General features: G+C 42.9%; 1 protein-coding gene across 2 annotated transcripts in view; it reads left to right on the top strand.

Moving 5' to 3' along the window:
- The window catches only part of MINDY2 (MINDY lysine 48 deubiquitinase 2), a 105,014-nt gene that overhangs the window by 65,714 nt on the left and 23,593 nt on the right, over window positions 1-15,707 (top strand). For both annotated transcript variants that reach the window (XM_040413881.1, XM_040413882.1), the window contains exons 4-5: window positions 2,624-2,782; window positions 13,412-13,514. In XM_040413881.1, the coding sequence (XP_040269815.1) occupies window positions 2,624-2,782; window positions 13,412-13,514 (262 nt within the window). The remainder of the gene's footprint in view (window positions 1-2,623; window positions 2,783-13,411; window positions 13,515-15,707) is intronic.

Genomic DNA, 15,707 nt, shown 5'->3' with positions numbered 1-15,707 from the left:
CCACCAAATGAAAGCTCTATTAGTGAGAAGAAAAGGAGGTAAAATTCATTTGGGTGGTAAGTTGCATGACCGAGCAATAAACGGTGAAAGTAGTGTAGGTCAGAAGTGTAAAAAGTGGCCTGGTCTTTCAGGGTGTTTAAGCACTGGGGGCTGAGGTGGTTAAAAAAGCATGAATTCAACTTGCCAATTTCCCTTGCTCCCATTCCTATGCTTCCTGGTCCTTCTCGACACTCAGGACAGGACTGCACAGCCAATCATTTACTGGGGCGTGTCATCTCTGAAGCCAGCGATTGGCTGAGCAACTATTTCCTGTGTGTCAAGAAGGACCAGGAAGTAGAAACCAGAAGGTACACAGGAAGCATCAGAATGGGATCTCGGGGGATCAGTACGGTGAGTCTTACTATAAATTGAGAAAAATAAATAAAAAGTTTAGCAGTTGGACAACCCCCTTTAATCATTACTATATGAACTGATATCTTGCTTTGTAGTTTCTCCCCTTATAGTGTTTTCACGAGTACAATATTCCTTCTTTCAGAATCACTTTGAGCAGGAAGGGGTCATTTATTAGGCTTCTACATAAAGGAGCATTTATCACCGCTGCAGATTTGTTTTATTGTAGGCCATAACTGAGCTGTAATTTTTATCAAGAGCTTTGTGCTGTCAAACCCTTTGAAATATGTTGCTGCGACTGCACATTAGTAGGGAAGGTTTGCTTTTTACTTACTGCATTCATAAAAGTTCCTGAAGGTAGCAGGAGACTGCAACGTAAATTTATATAAAATGAAATAAGAACTGGTCGGATCAGAACTGTCTCCGCTTCATTCAAGACGGTGTGGAGAAAATGGCTCAGGTGGTATTGGGGTAAACCTGGTAAATGGATCTGCTATAGTCCCATTATTTGCATAGCACCAACATAGTCATCAGTGTGCTTGGACTGTATACTTGTAGTCCTCTACACAGTGTAGCTGACAATCAAATCCTTCACTCTGCTCGCAAACGTTCACTCACTTTACCCGACTTCTCTATTTTGGAAAAAGTGGAACAGGTGCTTCATAAAGCTGGGGCTACGCAGCGACATGTGCACAGTCGCATAAAATCCAGACCTGATGGATTTTGTCACCAGTTGCACGTGACTTTTTCTTCATTGACTTTCACGTAAATCACATGCGACTTTTCTTTTTCAGCTGTGAAATAGTTACGTGACAGCAGGTGCCAGGCAAATCACACATTTTTTTTGTTGTTGTGCGACTTTTCTGCGACTTGCTGTTGCACGACAGGTCTCTGTGTAGCCCCAGCCTAAACGTGCAGCCTTTTCTCTATCCTGTGGGGGAGATTTATGAAAGACTGGCCTTTTAGGCCAGTTTTTGATATCCCCTGCATAGCCAGAGGATGCACTTAATTTATGTGCAGGCCTCGTCATAAGTTAGGTGCATCTTTTAGCAGTCCATGCGCCTAGACAGAAATCTACAGAAGCACGGAGCTGCCGTAGATGTCTGTCATGTACGCCCAAAAAAAACTAGCGGAAATGAGGATAAATGTGGCGGGAGTGTTGGCCCCTCTCTTGCCACACCCTCTATCACAAAATGCTGAGGACGACATAGAGGCGCCACCCAGGACAATATTTTTTCGCACTGGCGTTTAAGAAGTCGCAGACACCAGAAAAGTGGCGTGGGGGGGAATGTAAATTCCCTGCTGTGTTCCTCAGTGTATTGACACTACACAGCTGGCATAATTCTTCCCCCATACAGCTCTAAATCTTCTGCTTCCACTTTTATAATATATTGTTAAAGCCATTAGGGGGAGCTCACTGCATTTAAACATTGTATGGTTATCATTGAACTTAGTGGAAGCTGTAAAAATCCTTTTAAGCACTGAGACCCCTCAAGTGGCGGCTAGTGAAAATGCCCTGGAAATCTGCCCCGTTGTAGGAATCTGTAAGTAGTCACTGCTCCTAGCCACTTGTCTTGCAGGTCCATGCATGTGTTCCTTGTACTGTCTTTTTCCTGGCTTGTATTACATCCACTGAGAGGCCCAAGGAACACCTATAAAAAGCACATTAACCTAATTTTTCCACATGAATAGGTTATAACACTGATGTACTGCTGAACGAAATAAAGCAGCTGGAACAAAGCTTCTAGATTTCACTATAAGGCCCGGCTCACATTAAGATTCTATCTGAATTTTATTCTTTATTTGCCGTAAAAATAATACAGAAGCCAAAAAGCAAAAAAAAAAAAAAAGTTCCTAGATGTGTGTATAGAGCATATTACTGTCTTGTGGGCAGGAAGCCGCTGTCAGATCTGAGTGTAATGTATTCTTGACTTTCACCCCAAAGAGGACTGCTTGCCCCGTTTCAGTGTATCCAGGGCAGCCATTTGCTTGCAGGTCCTTGCAGTGAAACAAGCAGTGGTCTTAACACATATTGATGCCTATTCCATGCTGCATCGTGATCACAGGAGCAGTTGTAGAAATGTGTAACTGCGCTGTATATGTATTTTTGTGCTCTTGGTTTGTGTATAGCTTTATACATGGGGGGATTATTTACGTTGTAGAACATATAATGTACTGATATTAAATACTCCAGGAAATGCAATAAAAAAAATATTCTGTCATTGTGTTCCAGAATATGAGCGATGCCATGGCAATCCTGCACAAGTTACAGACTGGCCTAGATGTCAATGTGAAGTTCACCGGAGTAAGAGTCTTTGAGTATACTCCGGAGTGTATTGTATTTGATCTACTCGATATTCCCTTATACCACGGCTGGCTAGTGGATCCAGAGGTACCTGCTTTTTAAACCTTTTTTAATTTGGGGCAATTCATAGAATCCAGACCTTGCCCAGGATTTTGAAATTGATGGCCTATTGATGTCTAATTGGAGGGGAAAAAAGAAAAAAGGTCTCTGATACGGTACCTGGACGTTTCGTGCTGCAGATCCTAGTATAGTGATGTGGGTTAAGTACACTTTAAATCCAAATTGTACGAAAATAGGATCGCTCTGTAGATATTCCTGAGGTCCTCTTTCACACCATGCGGTTTTACACCATCAGATCCAAGCACGGGATGAAATGTAAGTACTCCTAAAATTCCTCCCCTCGGTTTTTATAGGTTTGGATGAGGGGAGGAATTACATTTCATCCCGTGCTTAGATCTGATGGTGTAAAGCAGCATGGTGTGAAAGAGGACCTCAGGAATATCTGCAGCGCGATCCTATTTTCGTACAATTCTAAGTGGAGGGGGTCTGAAGCACCACACCTCTGCCGATCAGCTGTTACTGTGTCGCTACATGGCTCCATCCACTATGTAATGCAACACTGTCGTTACCAGCCCCGTCCACTACACAATGGACGGATGGATTGACAGGGGTGTGGTGTGTCCTCCACTGATCTGATATTGATGGCTAATCCTGGACAGCCCCTTTAGTATTGGACTTTTTTCACTTGGTTATCATCTTGGATAGTTCTAAAAGTCCCTGTCAGCCAGGTGGCTGGATAACAAAGATGTTTTTCAATGATTTCCAAATGTAAATTATAATTAAACTTAATAATATACCTTAAAGAAAAACGATATAGTGCAGAATAGGCCATTATAAACCTCTTCCCCAACCAGCACCATACTAGTACAGCGTTGGCCGTGTCTTCAAAGATGGCGCGTGCTCCTGACCGAAGCGGGTGCCATAGCCGCGAGGGGGGCCTGCTGTTTAATACAGCAGACACCCGCGGCTCAAGTCCATGACCGACATTTAACACTTACGATTGGCATCTGAGCACGTGCTTCCAGGTATGCTCCAGCTCCTTCCAGCGGCAATTGGAGGACCCGGCGCTTGTAGGCAGCAGCCCCGCTCATAGAGAATAACAGGAGGCTGCTGCATAGTGTTTCTGCCTGTAGCAGGGCTCCATAGGAATCTAGTACATTTCTCATAGATTACAATGCTAATGCATTAGAATCTATGAGAATAGCAATCTAATGATAAAAAGTGATCAAAAAGTCGTACACACCCCAGAATGGTATCAATGAAAAGTATAGATCGCACCGCAAAAAGTGAATGCTCACACAGCTCTGTACACCTAACTACAGAAAAGTTATAGGGGTCAGAATATGGCAACCCAAAAATAAAACCGATTTTTTTTTCCCCCCCCAAGGTTTTTATTATTTTATCAGTATCAAAATGCAAGAAAAACGTATAGTATAAGGTATCGCCTGATTCATACTGACCTGTAGAATGAAAGTAACATGGAACGTCATAAATAAAAAATAAAAAGAAATGTAAAACTGTGTCGGAATTGCTTTTTTTTTTATTTATTCCACCCCATTTGGATTTTTTTTTTCCCTGCTTCCCACTACCTTATATGCAATATTAAATGGTGGCATTGGAAAGTACAACTTGTCCCGCAAAAAAAAAAAAAGCCCTCATATGGCTATGTGAACAGAAGAATAAATAAGTTATGGTTCTGGGAAGGTAGGGAGTACAAAATGAAAAAGCCAAAACGAAAAAACCTCTGGGGTAGAAAGGGTTACACAATTAGTAGCTGTTCTGTATGCCTTGTGTATACCTGCAAGTGGGTTGTCATCCATCTTGATTCCTTCTCCCCTCAGATATGGTTTTCCTAATGAATCCTACATTCCCAATCATGCCTGGCTTTGCAGAGACAGAGGGGGCAGAGTCTCACTTAGAGTTCTATGAGGGCAGCCATAACTGAACAGTGACACACTGCAGGGTCTCCATGTTTTCCTAAGTGACGCAGCTTGCGCCTGTCTGTCCTCTCTAGGGAAAACCAGTGTGAAACTACATCCCATGGAACTAGACTGGAGAGTCAGCACACACAGTATAGACAGGCAGTGTGAGTCGAGGTTTATGTAACTGCAGTTAATCGCTGCATACACTCACCTACTATATATCTGCACTCCTGGTCCTTTAGATAGGTGAGACATTATATCTTCAACAGACTACAGAGATATACAGAGGCGCGGGGAAGGGGCCTGAGATCTGCCAAGAGGGATTTGGTTGGTGATGATGTCATCCTGTAGTTCACAGGAAGTCAGTCACACAGGACAGATAGGGTTCCTTTTTACACATTAGAGCATGCTTTGTGCTGCTGGTCAGACATGAGGCCCCATGAACAGGTTCCTATACTATGAATAAGGTTCAAAATGTATGGGTGCAACTGAGTTGGGGTATAACAAATGATACTGCTAGGGTACTGGTGGTGAGTTAGTAATATATGCAAAATAAAAACGGAGTGCCTCTTTAATTATGAAATAGCGTTTTGGGTGTCTGACACAGGCAGAGAACTTCCTACCTCCCTGTGTCAGGGCGCTATGCCAGACAACATCTGTCATGCCGGCAGTGACGTGGCGTGTACAGGACATCACTGCTGCACCCAGGAAACCAAACACCAGCAGGAAGTGGCAGGGGAAGAAAAATTGTAAATTTGATTTCTTTTGTTATTGTGACACATTTACTGTTGCTGGAAATGTTATTAGTTATTACATCTATTTGTTTAGAGAATAGGACATAAAAGGAAACCTGTCAGCTCCGAAACAACCCCCAAACTAGAGTAAGCGATGTATAGTAGAAGTGACACAAAGTCCAGTTGTGCAGTTTGTTTCTTCGTACTGACTTGTAGTCAGCAGTTACATAATGGAGAGGACTCAAAGCGGAGTCCTCTCAATGCATTTTACTGCCGGTATGTGGGAGCACAGCGTCAGGATTCAAGTGAGCATGAAAATAAAAATTCCATAACCAGACTCAGCTTCACTTACACTATGCACCGCTTATTCCAGTTTGGGGGGTGATTTGATGCTGACTGATTCCCTTTAAAGGGAACCTGTCACCAGGATTTTGGGTATAGAGCTGAGGACATGGGTTGCTAGATGGCCACAATACCCAGTCCCCATAGCTCTATGTGCTTTTATTGTGTAAAAAAAACGATTAGATACATGTGCAAATTAACCTGAGATGAGTCCTGTCCCCAACTCATCTCACGTACAGGACTCATCTCAGGTTAATTTGCATATTTTGTACACAATAAAAGCACACAGAGCTATGGGGACTGGGTATTGTGGATGTGCTAGCGGCCATCTAGCAACCCATGCGCTCAGCTCTATACACAAAATCCCGGTGACAGGTTCCCTTTAAACAATTTTCTAATATACAATTTTGCTTGCAGACCTTAATTACATCTACTCCGCCATTAGTCCTATTTAGTCATCATATTGATGTATCCTGTGTGTTCAGCCAGCACATGTCATGTAACACTGCTGATTATTAAATGTCAGGAGGTCACATGACGGGTGCCATGTTTCCTAAATATTAGCAGTAAAGCCACATATGTCATTCAGATGAGTCTTACTTATCCTATAGACAGTGTAATTTATCACAGAGGATCAGGCAGGATGATACTTATGTATGAGGGGGGTGCACGACTAGACCCTGTCATCTAACTTTGGACCAATAGCTATTGGTTGGCTTCCTGTGCAACAGAATTTTCTGCCACTTTTGATGCAAAATATTGTATTTAGGATACACTTTTTTCCCTTGATGGGCTAGATACAGTGGATTTTTCTAAAACCAGGGGGGGTCATTTATCAAGCAGAAATGCACATAAATTAGGCATATTTTTCGTGCAGATTGCTGCCCTAAGGTCCTTTGCACTGCTATCTGCGACTTCTCCCCGCTCACACCAGTGGGCAGAGAAGGGGACAGGCGTAGAAAATGGTCTAAATGTAAGACAGCTCGGAAGCTGTCTTACATTTAGAAGTGGCGGAGGATCTGCCGAAATTATCTGCCTCTTCATAACTCGGCGCATTCACCGTCAGATATAGGGGTTATTATGTGCCCCTAGATGTGCCAAAATATGTCACGTTCTTGGCAGAGTGACATTTGTAAGTGTAGACCAATATATGGAATATTATCTCAGACAGAGAACGCAGTGGGTCATTTGGTTGTGGAGAAGGGGAGAACAAAGGGGGCCCTTTATGCCAGCACAGGCAGGGGTGTAACTACCATAGCGGCAGACCATGCAACTGCTATGGGGCCCAGAGCAAGAGGGGGGCCAGTCTTAGTTGGGATTATCTCCGCTTCTACTGGAGGTGAACACTTGGTCAAGACTCTACCCTCTAAAGGAACAACGTTTAGTAGATGAGGCAGTGGAAAAATGGCCCAAGGGTCATTGAAAAGGGTTTAGGTAGAAACCCCTCTGTCCTGTGTGGGGGGCTGGTTTGATCCTTGCTATGGGGCCCTTACTTCTCTACGTAAGCCACTGGGCACAGGGCAGTTCAGAAAGAAGGGCGCTACTGTCTTGTACTGATCGGAGACATGTTCACTAATGGAACAGACTTTTAAAACAACTGCACCCCCAAACTCCATAGACCTGTGATCTTCTAAGCTTTTATGGTGCTTTTCACATTTAACAGAACATCCAGCCCATAATAGAACAGCCCTATGGACAAGAATACGTTCCATTTTTTTTTTTTTGCTGGGGCTCAGAACGGACATACGGATGTGGACAGCACGCGGTGTGCTACCTGGATCTTTTGTTGCCCCATTGAAATGAATAACAAAAAACATGGTTGTGTGCATGAGCCCTAAAGGTGAAGCTGGTAGTTTATCTACATAATAATAAAGCATGTTGAAGGAATTTGAGAACCTTTCAGGTCCTTAAAGGCCTGTGGCTTACTATTTAGGTAGGGCACAGACTGATAAATCCTATTTGCTCTCATGTACTTTATTCGTACTATTACGAGCTGGTCACTTGTAAAGACTTCACTCTCTGGCTGGTCGAGATGTATTTAGGAAGGCTGTGACTGTCTTGTCGGAGAGATCATGTCTGCACTTGAATGGGATTGTGCCACCGTCCTCAGAAGCTTTGGAAATAATAATCTTCATTTAGTAAAATTACGTTTTAGTTTCTCTACTAAATCATGTTTTTTTCCTTGAATCCATTGTGGCTTCTCTTCAATGCCTATAAAAGCTTCAATAAGATCCTGGGGGCTAACAAGAAAAACTGAGCGGATTGTATGCCTTTAGCAGATGCGTATTCCTGCCAAGAGCCTTTCAATATAGAAGACCAAAGTACAATGAATCGCCCATAATTACAAATCCCTGCAGTGATGTATTGCACTTCTACAATGTGAGCCTTTCATTGGAAGTTTATTGACATGCCAGGGAATCGGAGAAAATGAGGCTTATTTATGAAATGCTGCCCATAACAGCCATGTTCAGTAGGTACGGTTGGGAATGAAGTCTACCATGCTAGAAAATGCAGATAATTGAGTAGTTAAAGGTTTTTTTGGGGATCTGAGTATTGATGACCTATCCTCAGGATAAGAATTAAGTATTTGAATTAGGGTTGTCACGATATTGATTCGATTTCAATACCATGAAAAAGTATTGTGATACTTGATACCATTAGATACTACTTGGAAAAAAAACACCAAAAAAAGCAGCGTGCATTCCGCATTTAAAGGAACATTTGGCCCATAATAGAACAGTCCTATTCTATTTTTTGGGGGACACAATGTGACCAAAAAATGTCGAATTGATAATTTTTTTTTTCTGTTACGGCGTTCACTGCATAGGAGATATTTTTTTATATTTTAATAGTTTGGACTTTTTCGGGCATGGCGATACCTAATGTTTTTTTTTATTGTTTATATATTTAATATGTAACATTGGGAAAGGGGGTGAATTAAACTTTTAATATTTCGTTTTTTTTTTTACTTTTTATTTAATAACTATTACCCCCCCCTTAGGTGCTAGAACCTGGGATCTTTTGATCCCTGGTCCTAGTCACCCTGATAGAGATCTATTAGGGTGAATAGGACTTCACACTCTCCCTGCTGCCCTGTGCACACAGCAGCAGGGATATTACCATGGCAGCCAGGGCTTCAGTAGCGTCCTGGATGCCATGGCTCAGATCGGAAGCTGCCAAAGTGATACATGATGGGGTTACTGTGAGGCACAGGTCCAACCGTTCCTAGTGATAACCCCTATGTGCCTCATAATAACCCTATCAAGTATCCATATCTTGCATAATGTGCAACATGGGGTTAATGCATGAGCTACATGAACAGTCACTTGCTATTGGCACAGTCTTATGAATTTTGACTTCCAATCCATGTTCCTCATATTAATAAGTGGCCTGTATTCTGTAACTCACATTATCTCCATGCTGCCCGTTATGTGAGATGGTACTTTGGGGGTCACATGGGGTCCAGTCCAAAAGCATGTGCCCAGCCTGACATAAAAAATAAATGACCCCCATCATTTTTAAACATGGCAGTGGCAAGATTGGGGTTAAGGAGTCACATTTACCCCAATCTTACTGGCTGTCTGATTACATATGGTTTTTTTTTTTGCCTGCCCTTATTTTGAGGCAAGCTAATCACTCTTGTGTGGGGGTGGGGTACCTGCTATGCTGGCTGCTCAGTGCACTAATGCACACATACTCTGGGGCCTGGGCTGACGCTGAGGACAGGACACTAAGGAGGAGTTTGCCGCGCTCACTAGCTCAGACGGCGCAGCAGTTTATTCCCTCCCCTGTCCCCCCTCATGCTTTAATTAGCCGCACATTCATTGCTGGCAGTGGTGCGGGCAGCTTCAGAGCCCGCTCTTTTCACTGGTTTCAGTGGCGGCCGCGTCATAGGAGGGAGGGACCCCCTACCTCCCTCCTTCTCCATTGTTTGGCCGGAGAGAACATAGCGCGCACCGAGAGCGGCACATTCCATGTTCTCTTATAAGAGGACATACGAGGCTTGCACAGCAGCGCAGCCTAGTATCGCAATAACGCAAATCCCGGTACCGAATACAAAAGTATCGATTGGGTATCGAAATTTCGATACCTGATGCAACCCTAATTTGAATGATCGGGGTCTGAAACCCAGCATCCCCACCAATCAGCGGTTTGATGGGAAGCTCTTGGATGAGGCACAGTGCTGTACATTGCGTAGCGGCTGTGTCTGGTATTGTAAGTCAGTCCCATTCATTTAAATGAGACTGAGCTGCACAAAGGCCATGTGACTGATAGACATGATGTCTACAAACAGTTGATCAGCAGTGGTGCTGAGGGTCAGACCCCCACCCATCAGATATTTATGAGCTGTACAGAGGATAATTCTTTTCTTCTCCCCAGTGATATTCAGGGGATCCAAAAACTGAAGAGATGGACTGCCCTGTACTGTCCCCTCACACACCATGGATCTGATCAAGGTCCAGCTATATACAATTTGGTACTATTTTTGACTGCAGGAAGTACAGCCACATCGGTTGTCAACTGGTCATTATTAGTTTAGCTTCTCAGAAACTGATGATTAGGCCTTTACTTTGTCATTGATTACATTTATAAAATGCTAATTTAGAACAAAATAATTTTTTATTAGAATTTTCAAAGAAATTTCAATATAACATACAGAAAAATTAAATTTTTCACATGTAATATTACTTCATATCACATGAGGTGGGAACACATAATCTACGTTTCAAATATAATTGATTATGCATGTATCAGAATAAATTGCAGTAAAATAAACATGTACACAAAAGTGCCTTAGACAACATAAGAGAAAACATAAATATAATAAAGATTGTAATGCATAAAATGCTAATTTAAATGTGACAGTATGGCTGTTCTTCCAGTTGCTCCTTATTCAAAGTTAGCAGTCAAAACTTTCCACCGATTGTAAGGTTCTGTTTTTCTTCATTTTTCAAAATGTTTTCACACTTTCTAGTTTTTAAAGGTGTTTTCCAGGGTCATTATATTGTGGTTATCCATAGGATAGATCATTGGGATCCGACTTTCTGCATTTCTATCAGTTTGTTGTTTTAAGGGACCACTGTGCTCGTGTGTGCCACATAGCATCCTCATTGTTTACCTTGGTCCATCTACCTGTAGCAGTGGTACTGGGTATTTCAGCATCCACCTCTTTCTCTTGAATTGGACAAATCTGCAATACCATGTGCCACCACTGCTATGGGGTATGGTGTGCAGGTAGAAGGACCAGGGTAAACAGTGAAGAGGCCACAGCACTAGCACAAGCCCTGTGGCCCCTTCAAACAGTTGAATAGCAGGGGTGCTGGGAGTCTGACCCCACCAATCTGATATTGAGAAACTATCCTGAGGTAAAGACTACAGCTCTCGACTCGAGTCCACCCCCCCTCATACATAACAAAACCCGAAAAATCAATAGGCAACCCTGGTACATAAGTCTGACTAAAGAACTGAGACAAGCCTCCAGGGTTGCAGAGTAGTGATGGAAGAAAACCCATTCTAAAGAGCACTTTGTCACATACAAACAATCTCTCATCAACTTCGCTGCTGCAAAACAGGCCTACTTCACATCTCTCATCTTTTCCCTGTCTCACAGTCCTAAGCAACTATTTAACTCTCTTCTCTGTCCTCCGGTGCCCCCTCCATCGCCTGTCATCTCAGCCAGAGGATTTTGCCACATACTTAAAACAAAAGTTTGACAACATCAAAGCTTCACCCTACAGTCCCCACAGCCCCTCTACACACATATTCAGTTCTCTTCCCCAAAAACCAGCTTCTCCACATCTCACCACCTGTGCACTTGACCGGATCCCATCCCACCTCATCCCCAACCTCACCACAGTCTTTATCCCTGCCCTAACCCATCTCTTCAACATATCTCTAACCACTGGTTAAAACCTCTTGTTTTAAATATGCTACCATCACATCCATCCTCAAAAGGCCTTCCCTCGACACATCTTCTTTGTCTGGCTATCGCCCCATAGCACTACTTCCATACACCTCAAAGTTACTTGAACAACATGTCCACCTTGAGCTGTCTTCCCACCTCTCTTCCTGTTCCTTATTTGACCGGCTACTATATGGCTTCCAACCCAACCAGTCTACTGGAACTGCCCCTACCAAAGTCACCAGTGACCTGCTGACTGCCAAAGCTAAACCTCATTAGTCTGTCCTCCTTGACCTGTCCTCTGCCTTTGACACTGTTGACCCCTCCCTTCTGCTACAAACTCTCTCATCTCTTGGAGTCACAGACCTCTCCTGGATCACATCATACCTTACAAACTGGACACTTAGTGTCTCCCACTCACACAATACCTCCTCGCCCCGTACCCTCTCTGTCAGTGTCCCCCAAGGCTCTGTCCTAGGACCCCTGTTGTTCTCAATCTACACCTTCAGCCTGGGAAAGATCATGGCTTTCAGTATTACTTCTATGCTGACGATAAACAAATTTACCTATTTGGTCCAGATATCACCACCCTACTATCCAGAATCACACATTGCCTATTCTCTATAGCCTCCAGCTTCTCCTCTACCTTTCTAAAAGTAACATAGATAAAACAGAATTTATAATTTTTCCCCCATCTCACTCATCACCCTCATGAGACCTTTCTATCACCGTCAATGGCTGCACACTCTCACCGCTGCCTTGGGGTGACCTTCGATTCTGCTCTATCCTTCAAACGGCACATCCAAGAAGTTTCTACCTCCTGCTGCCTCCAACTCAAAAGTATCTCTCAGATCCGCGCAATCCTCAATCTAGAGTGTGCAAAAATTATTGTACATGCCCTCATCATCTCCCGCCTATACTAATGTAACATTCTCCTCCCATCTAGCACTCTTGTACCCCTCTAATCTATTCTCAACTCACCCACCTCTCCCCCGTTGCTCTCCTGTCTCTTCTTTTTGCCAATCCCTTGACTGGCTCCCCGCTACCCAGAGAATCTAGTACAAAACACATACTATGACATTTAAGGCCGTACAATACCAGTCCCCTCGATACATCTTGACCTGATCTTCCAGTACCTTCTCACACGTAATCTTTGGAACTCTATACCGCAGCATATCAGACACTCAATTATTGTGGAAACCTTCTAAAGAAACCTGAAAACCCACCTCTTCAGACAAGCCTACAACCTACAGTAACCCTGCTGCCACTATACTGCCATGACCAGCTTTACCATCACCTGCTGTATCCTTCTCCCATGCCTTGTAGATTGTAAGCCCTTGCAGGCAGGGTCCTCTCTCCTTCTGTACCAGTTTGTAGCTTGTCTTGTTCGTGCTTATTGTACTTTTTTTTATTGGAATGAATGATACTTAATACATAATTATAATAAAATAAAAAATTCTACTTCTCTAATGCACTGTGTGAACAGGGCTTGCAGTTGTCCATATGCAGTCTCACAGACACCTATGGTTCTAAATTTACAGGGTGTCCCTTCATTCTCCAGCATTCTGAATTAATAAGTCCAAACATACTTTGAAATGTGATGTATTTATCTTCCTGTTTTCTCTGTAGCCTTTGAGTTTCATGTTTTTTAATGTCACTTCAAAGTTCATCTGTGAACATGCATCACATCACTGGTCTTTTAATGCAGCTTCAGAAATGTCCTCATTATGATTTCTTGTTGTATTTCGTCTCCCAGATTGCTGAGGTTGTGACGGCCGTGGGTAACTGCAGCTACAACCAGCTGGTGGAGAAGATTATTTCATGCAAGCAATCAGAGAAAAGTGAGCTAGTTAGTGAAGGTGGGTGAGTGATTTTGGCTTATTATTGCTCAATCATATGTCAGTAGGAACTGAACTTTCATCTGAGAAGTTGAGAAGAAAACATCCAGATATAACAAGGCTATGGTACATCAACACAATATGCTACATATAATACAAATTTAAGGGGTTTACTTTCATACAACACATCCAGATTCCACAGGAAGATTGGGTTAGGCATGGTGAAATTCATAATGTCTGTTATTTCTCACAACTGCAGTCAGAGGAGTTCAGCCAACCTTTATTTAAAGGGGAAACACTTATTTCCTATTCACAGAATAATGGGATGTGTCTGATCCACGAGGTCTAACTGCTGGGTCCCCTGCTTATGACTAGAACGTGGTTATAGTGTTCCTCTTCTGACTGGAACACGCACATGTCCACTGCCGCTCCATTCACTTCTGTGGGACTGCCAGAGATAACCAAGTACTGTACTGTAGGAGCTCTGGCCGTCAAATGGATTGCATGGAGTAGCAGAGGACATGTGACTTCCAGTCAGAAGGAAGAACACTGGACCCCAGATTCTAGTGATCAGCAGGGTCTACAGTGCTGAAAACCCACGTTTGAAGAAAACTGACCCTGTGGATAGGGGATAAGTGATGTTCAAGGGGAAAACTCCTTAAACGCTGGCTGAAACCAGACTCCACTGACTTCCGCTCTCAGGGGAAAGAGGTAACAGACATTAGGGGATTCAACATGCCTAACCTTTTGTTCTTTCTGGAGATTACCTTCTGCTAGAAGTCTTTTTTTTTCTTAAACCCAACCTACTGGTGACTGCATGCCTCCAGAATGTCATCTAGGTCTATGTAGGTGACTGTTATAAAAATATTTTAAGAAATTTTGGCCTTAAAACGGCATGATGAAAAAAGTTGGAGATTTAAAGGTGGACAATCACCTTGGGATACAAATGAGGCTTTTTTCACATCTGCATTGTTAATATCTTTTATTCTGCTAGGTCATAGGAGCTGAAAATCAGAAATGACAGCAATGTCAGGTCATTCACATGATGGACTCCATTCACTATAATGGAATCTATTGGGTTTTTATCACGGTGTCAGTCCATACAACGAGTAAAATAGCTCAGCATACAGCGCTAATCTTTTTATAGTATTTTAATGGAATGGATGTCTGGGACTCCTAAGAGAGCCTCCCAACGCAGGTGGGAATATGTCTATATACCAGTGCTTTAGCTTGTGTATAACGGTTAGGGAATACCAAAGCGGGGAACTCTCATCCGCCAGCATGGTGCATGTACATCCTGGTGTGGAAGTATGTAATATATAAAAAACTAAATACACCATGATTACAGCAAGACTGTGGCTACAACATGTGTATTAACATGCATTTTTGAGATGTAGTAGTTGAAAGACTTTTGTCTGCTGATTTGCACTACATTCAGACTTGCCGTATTTTTCGCCCTATAAGATGCACCTAGGTTTTAGAGGAGGAAAATAAGAAAAAAAAAATTTTTCATCAGACTTCAGCTCAGAGCCCCAATCGGGCCCCCAATGTTAGTCAGACCTCATATCAGAGCCCCAATGTGAATGCCCCTACTCCCTCCAAGCAGACCTCAGATCAGACGCCATGCTCTGAGCAGACATTAAAAAACAAAATTAAATTACGTCACAGCACACTGACATGCTTACGCACTGTACAGTCACAGCAGCCGAGGAAGACCAGGATGTGGTGAGTACAGAGCCTGGGGAGCGCTGTATTTACCGATTCCCAGACCTCCTGTACTAATGAGCTCTTCCATAATGAAAGCGCTCATTAGTATTCGCCCCATAAGACGTACTGACATTTTCCCCTCACTTTGGGGGAAAAAAATTGTGTGTTATGTGGTGTAAAATATGGTAGTATCAACTCTGCTGTGAGTTGCAATGAACTGTTGTTTTTCAGACACTCCCGTTCGGACTGCTAGTTAAAGGTTCAGATTTAGGGCTTATGCACCCGACCGTATGTATTTTGCGGTCTGCAAAAACTGATCCGCCAAAAATACGGATGACGTCCGTGTGCATTCAGAATTTTGTGGAACGAAACAGCTGGCCCCTAATAGAACAGTACTATCCTTGTCCGTATTGCAGACCATAATAGGACATGTTTTACTGAACAGACATACAGAGACGGAATGCAGACGGATAAAAATAAAAAATACATTTAAATTTTTCTTGGTAT

Source organism: Bufo bufo, chromosome 1 (assembly GCF_905171765.1).
Source record: "Bufo bufo chromosome 1, aBufBuf1.1, whole genome shotgun sequence".
Lineage (NCBI taxonomy): Eukaryota > Metazoa > Chordata > Amphibia > Anura > Bufonidae > Bufo > Bufo bufo.
The sequence above is the reverse complement of the archived record's forward strand: the minus strand, read 5'-3'. Positions and strand labels throughout refer to the sequence as shown.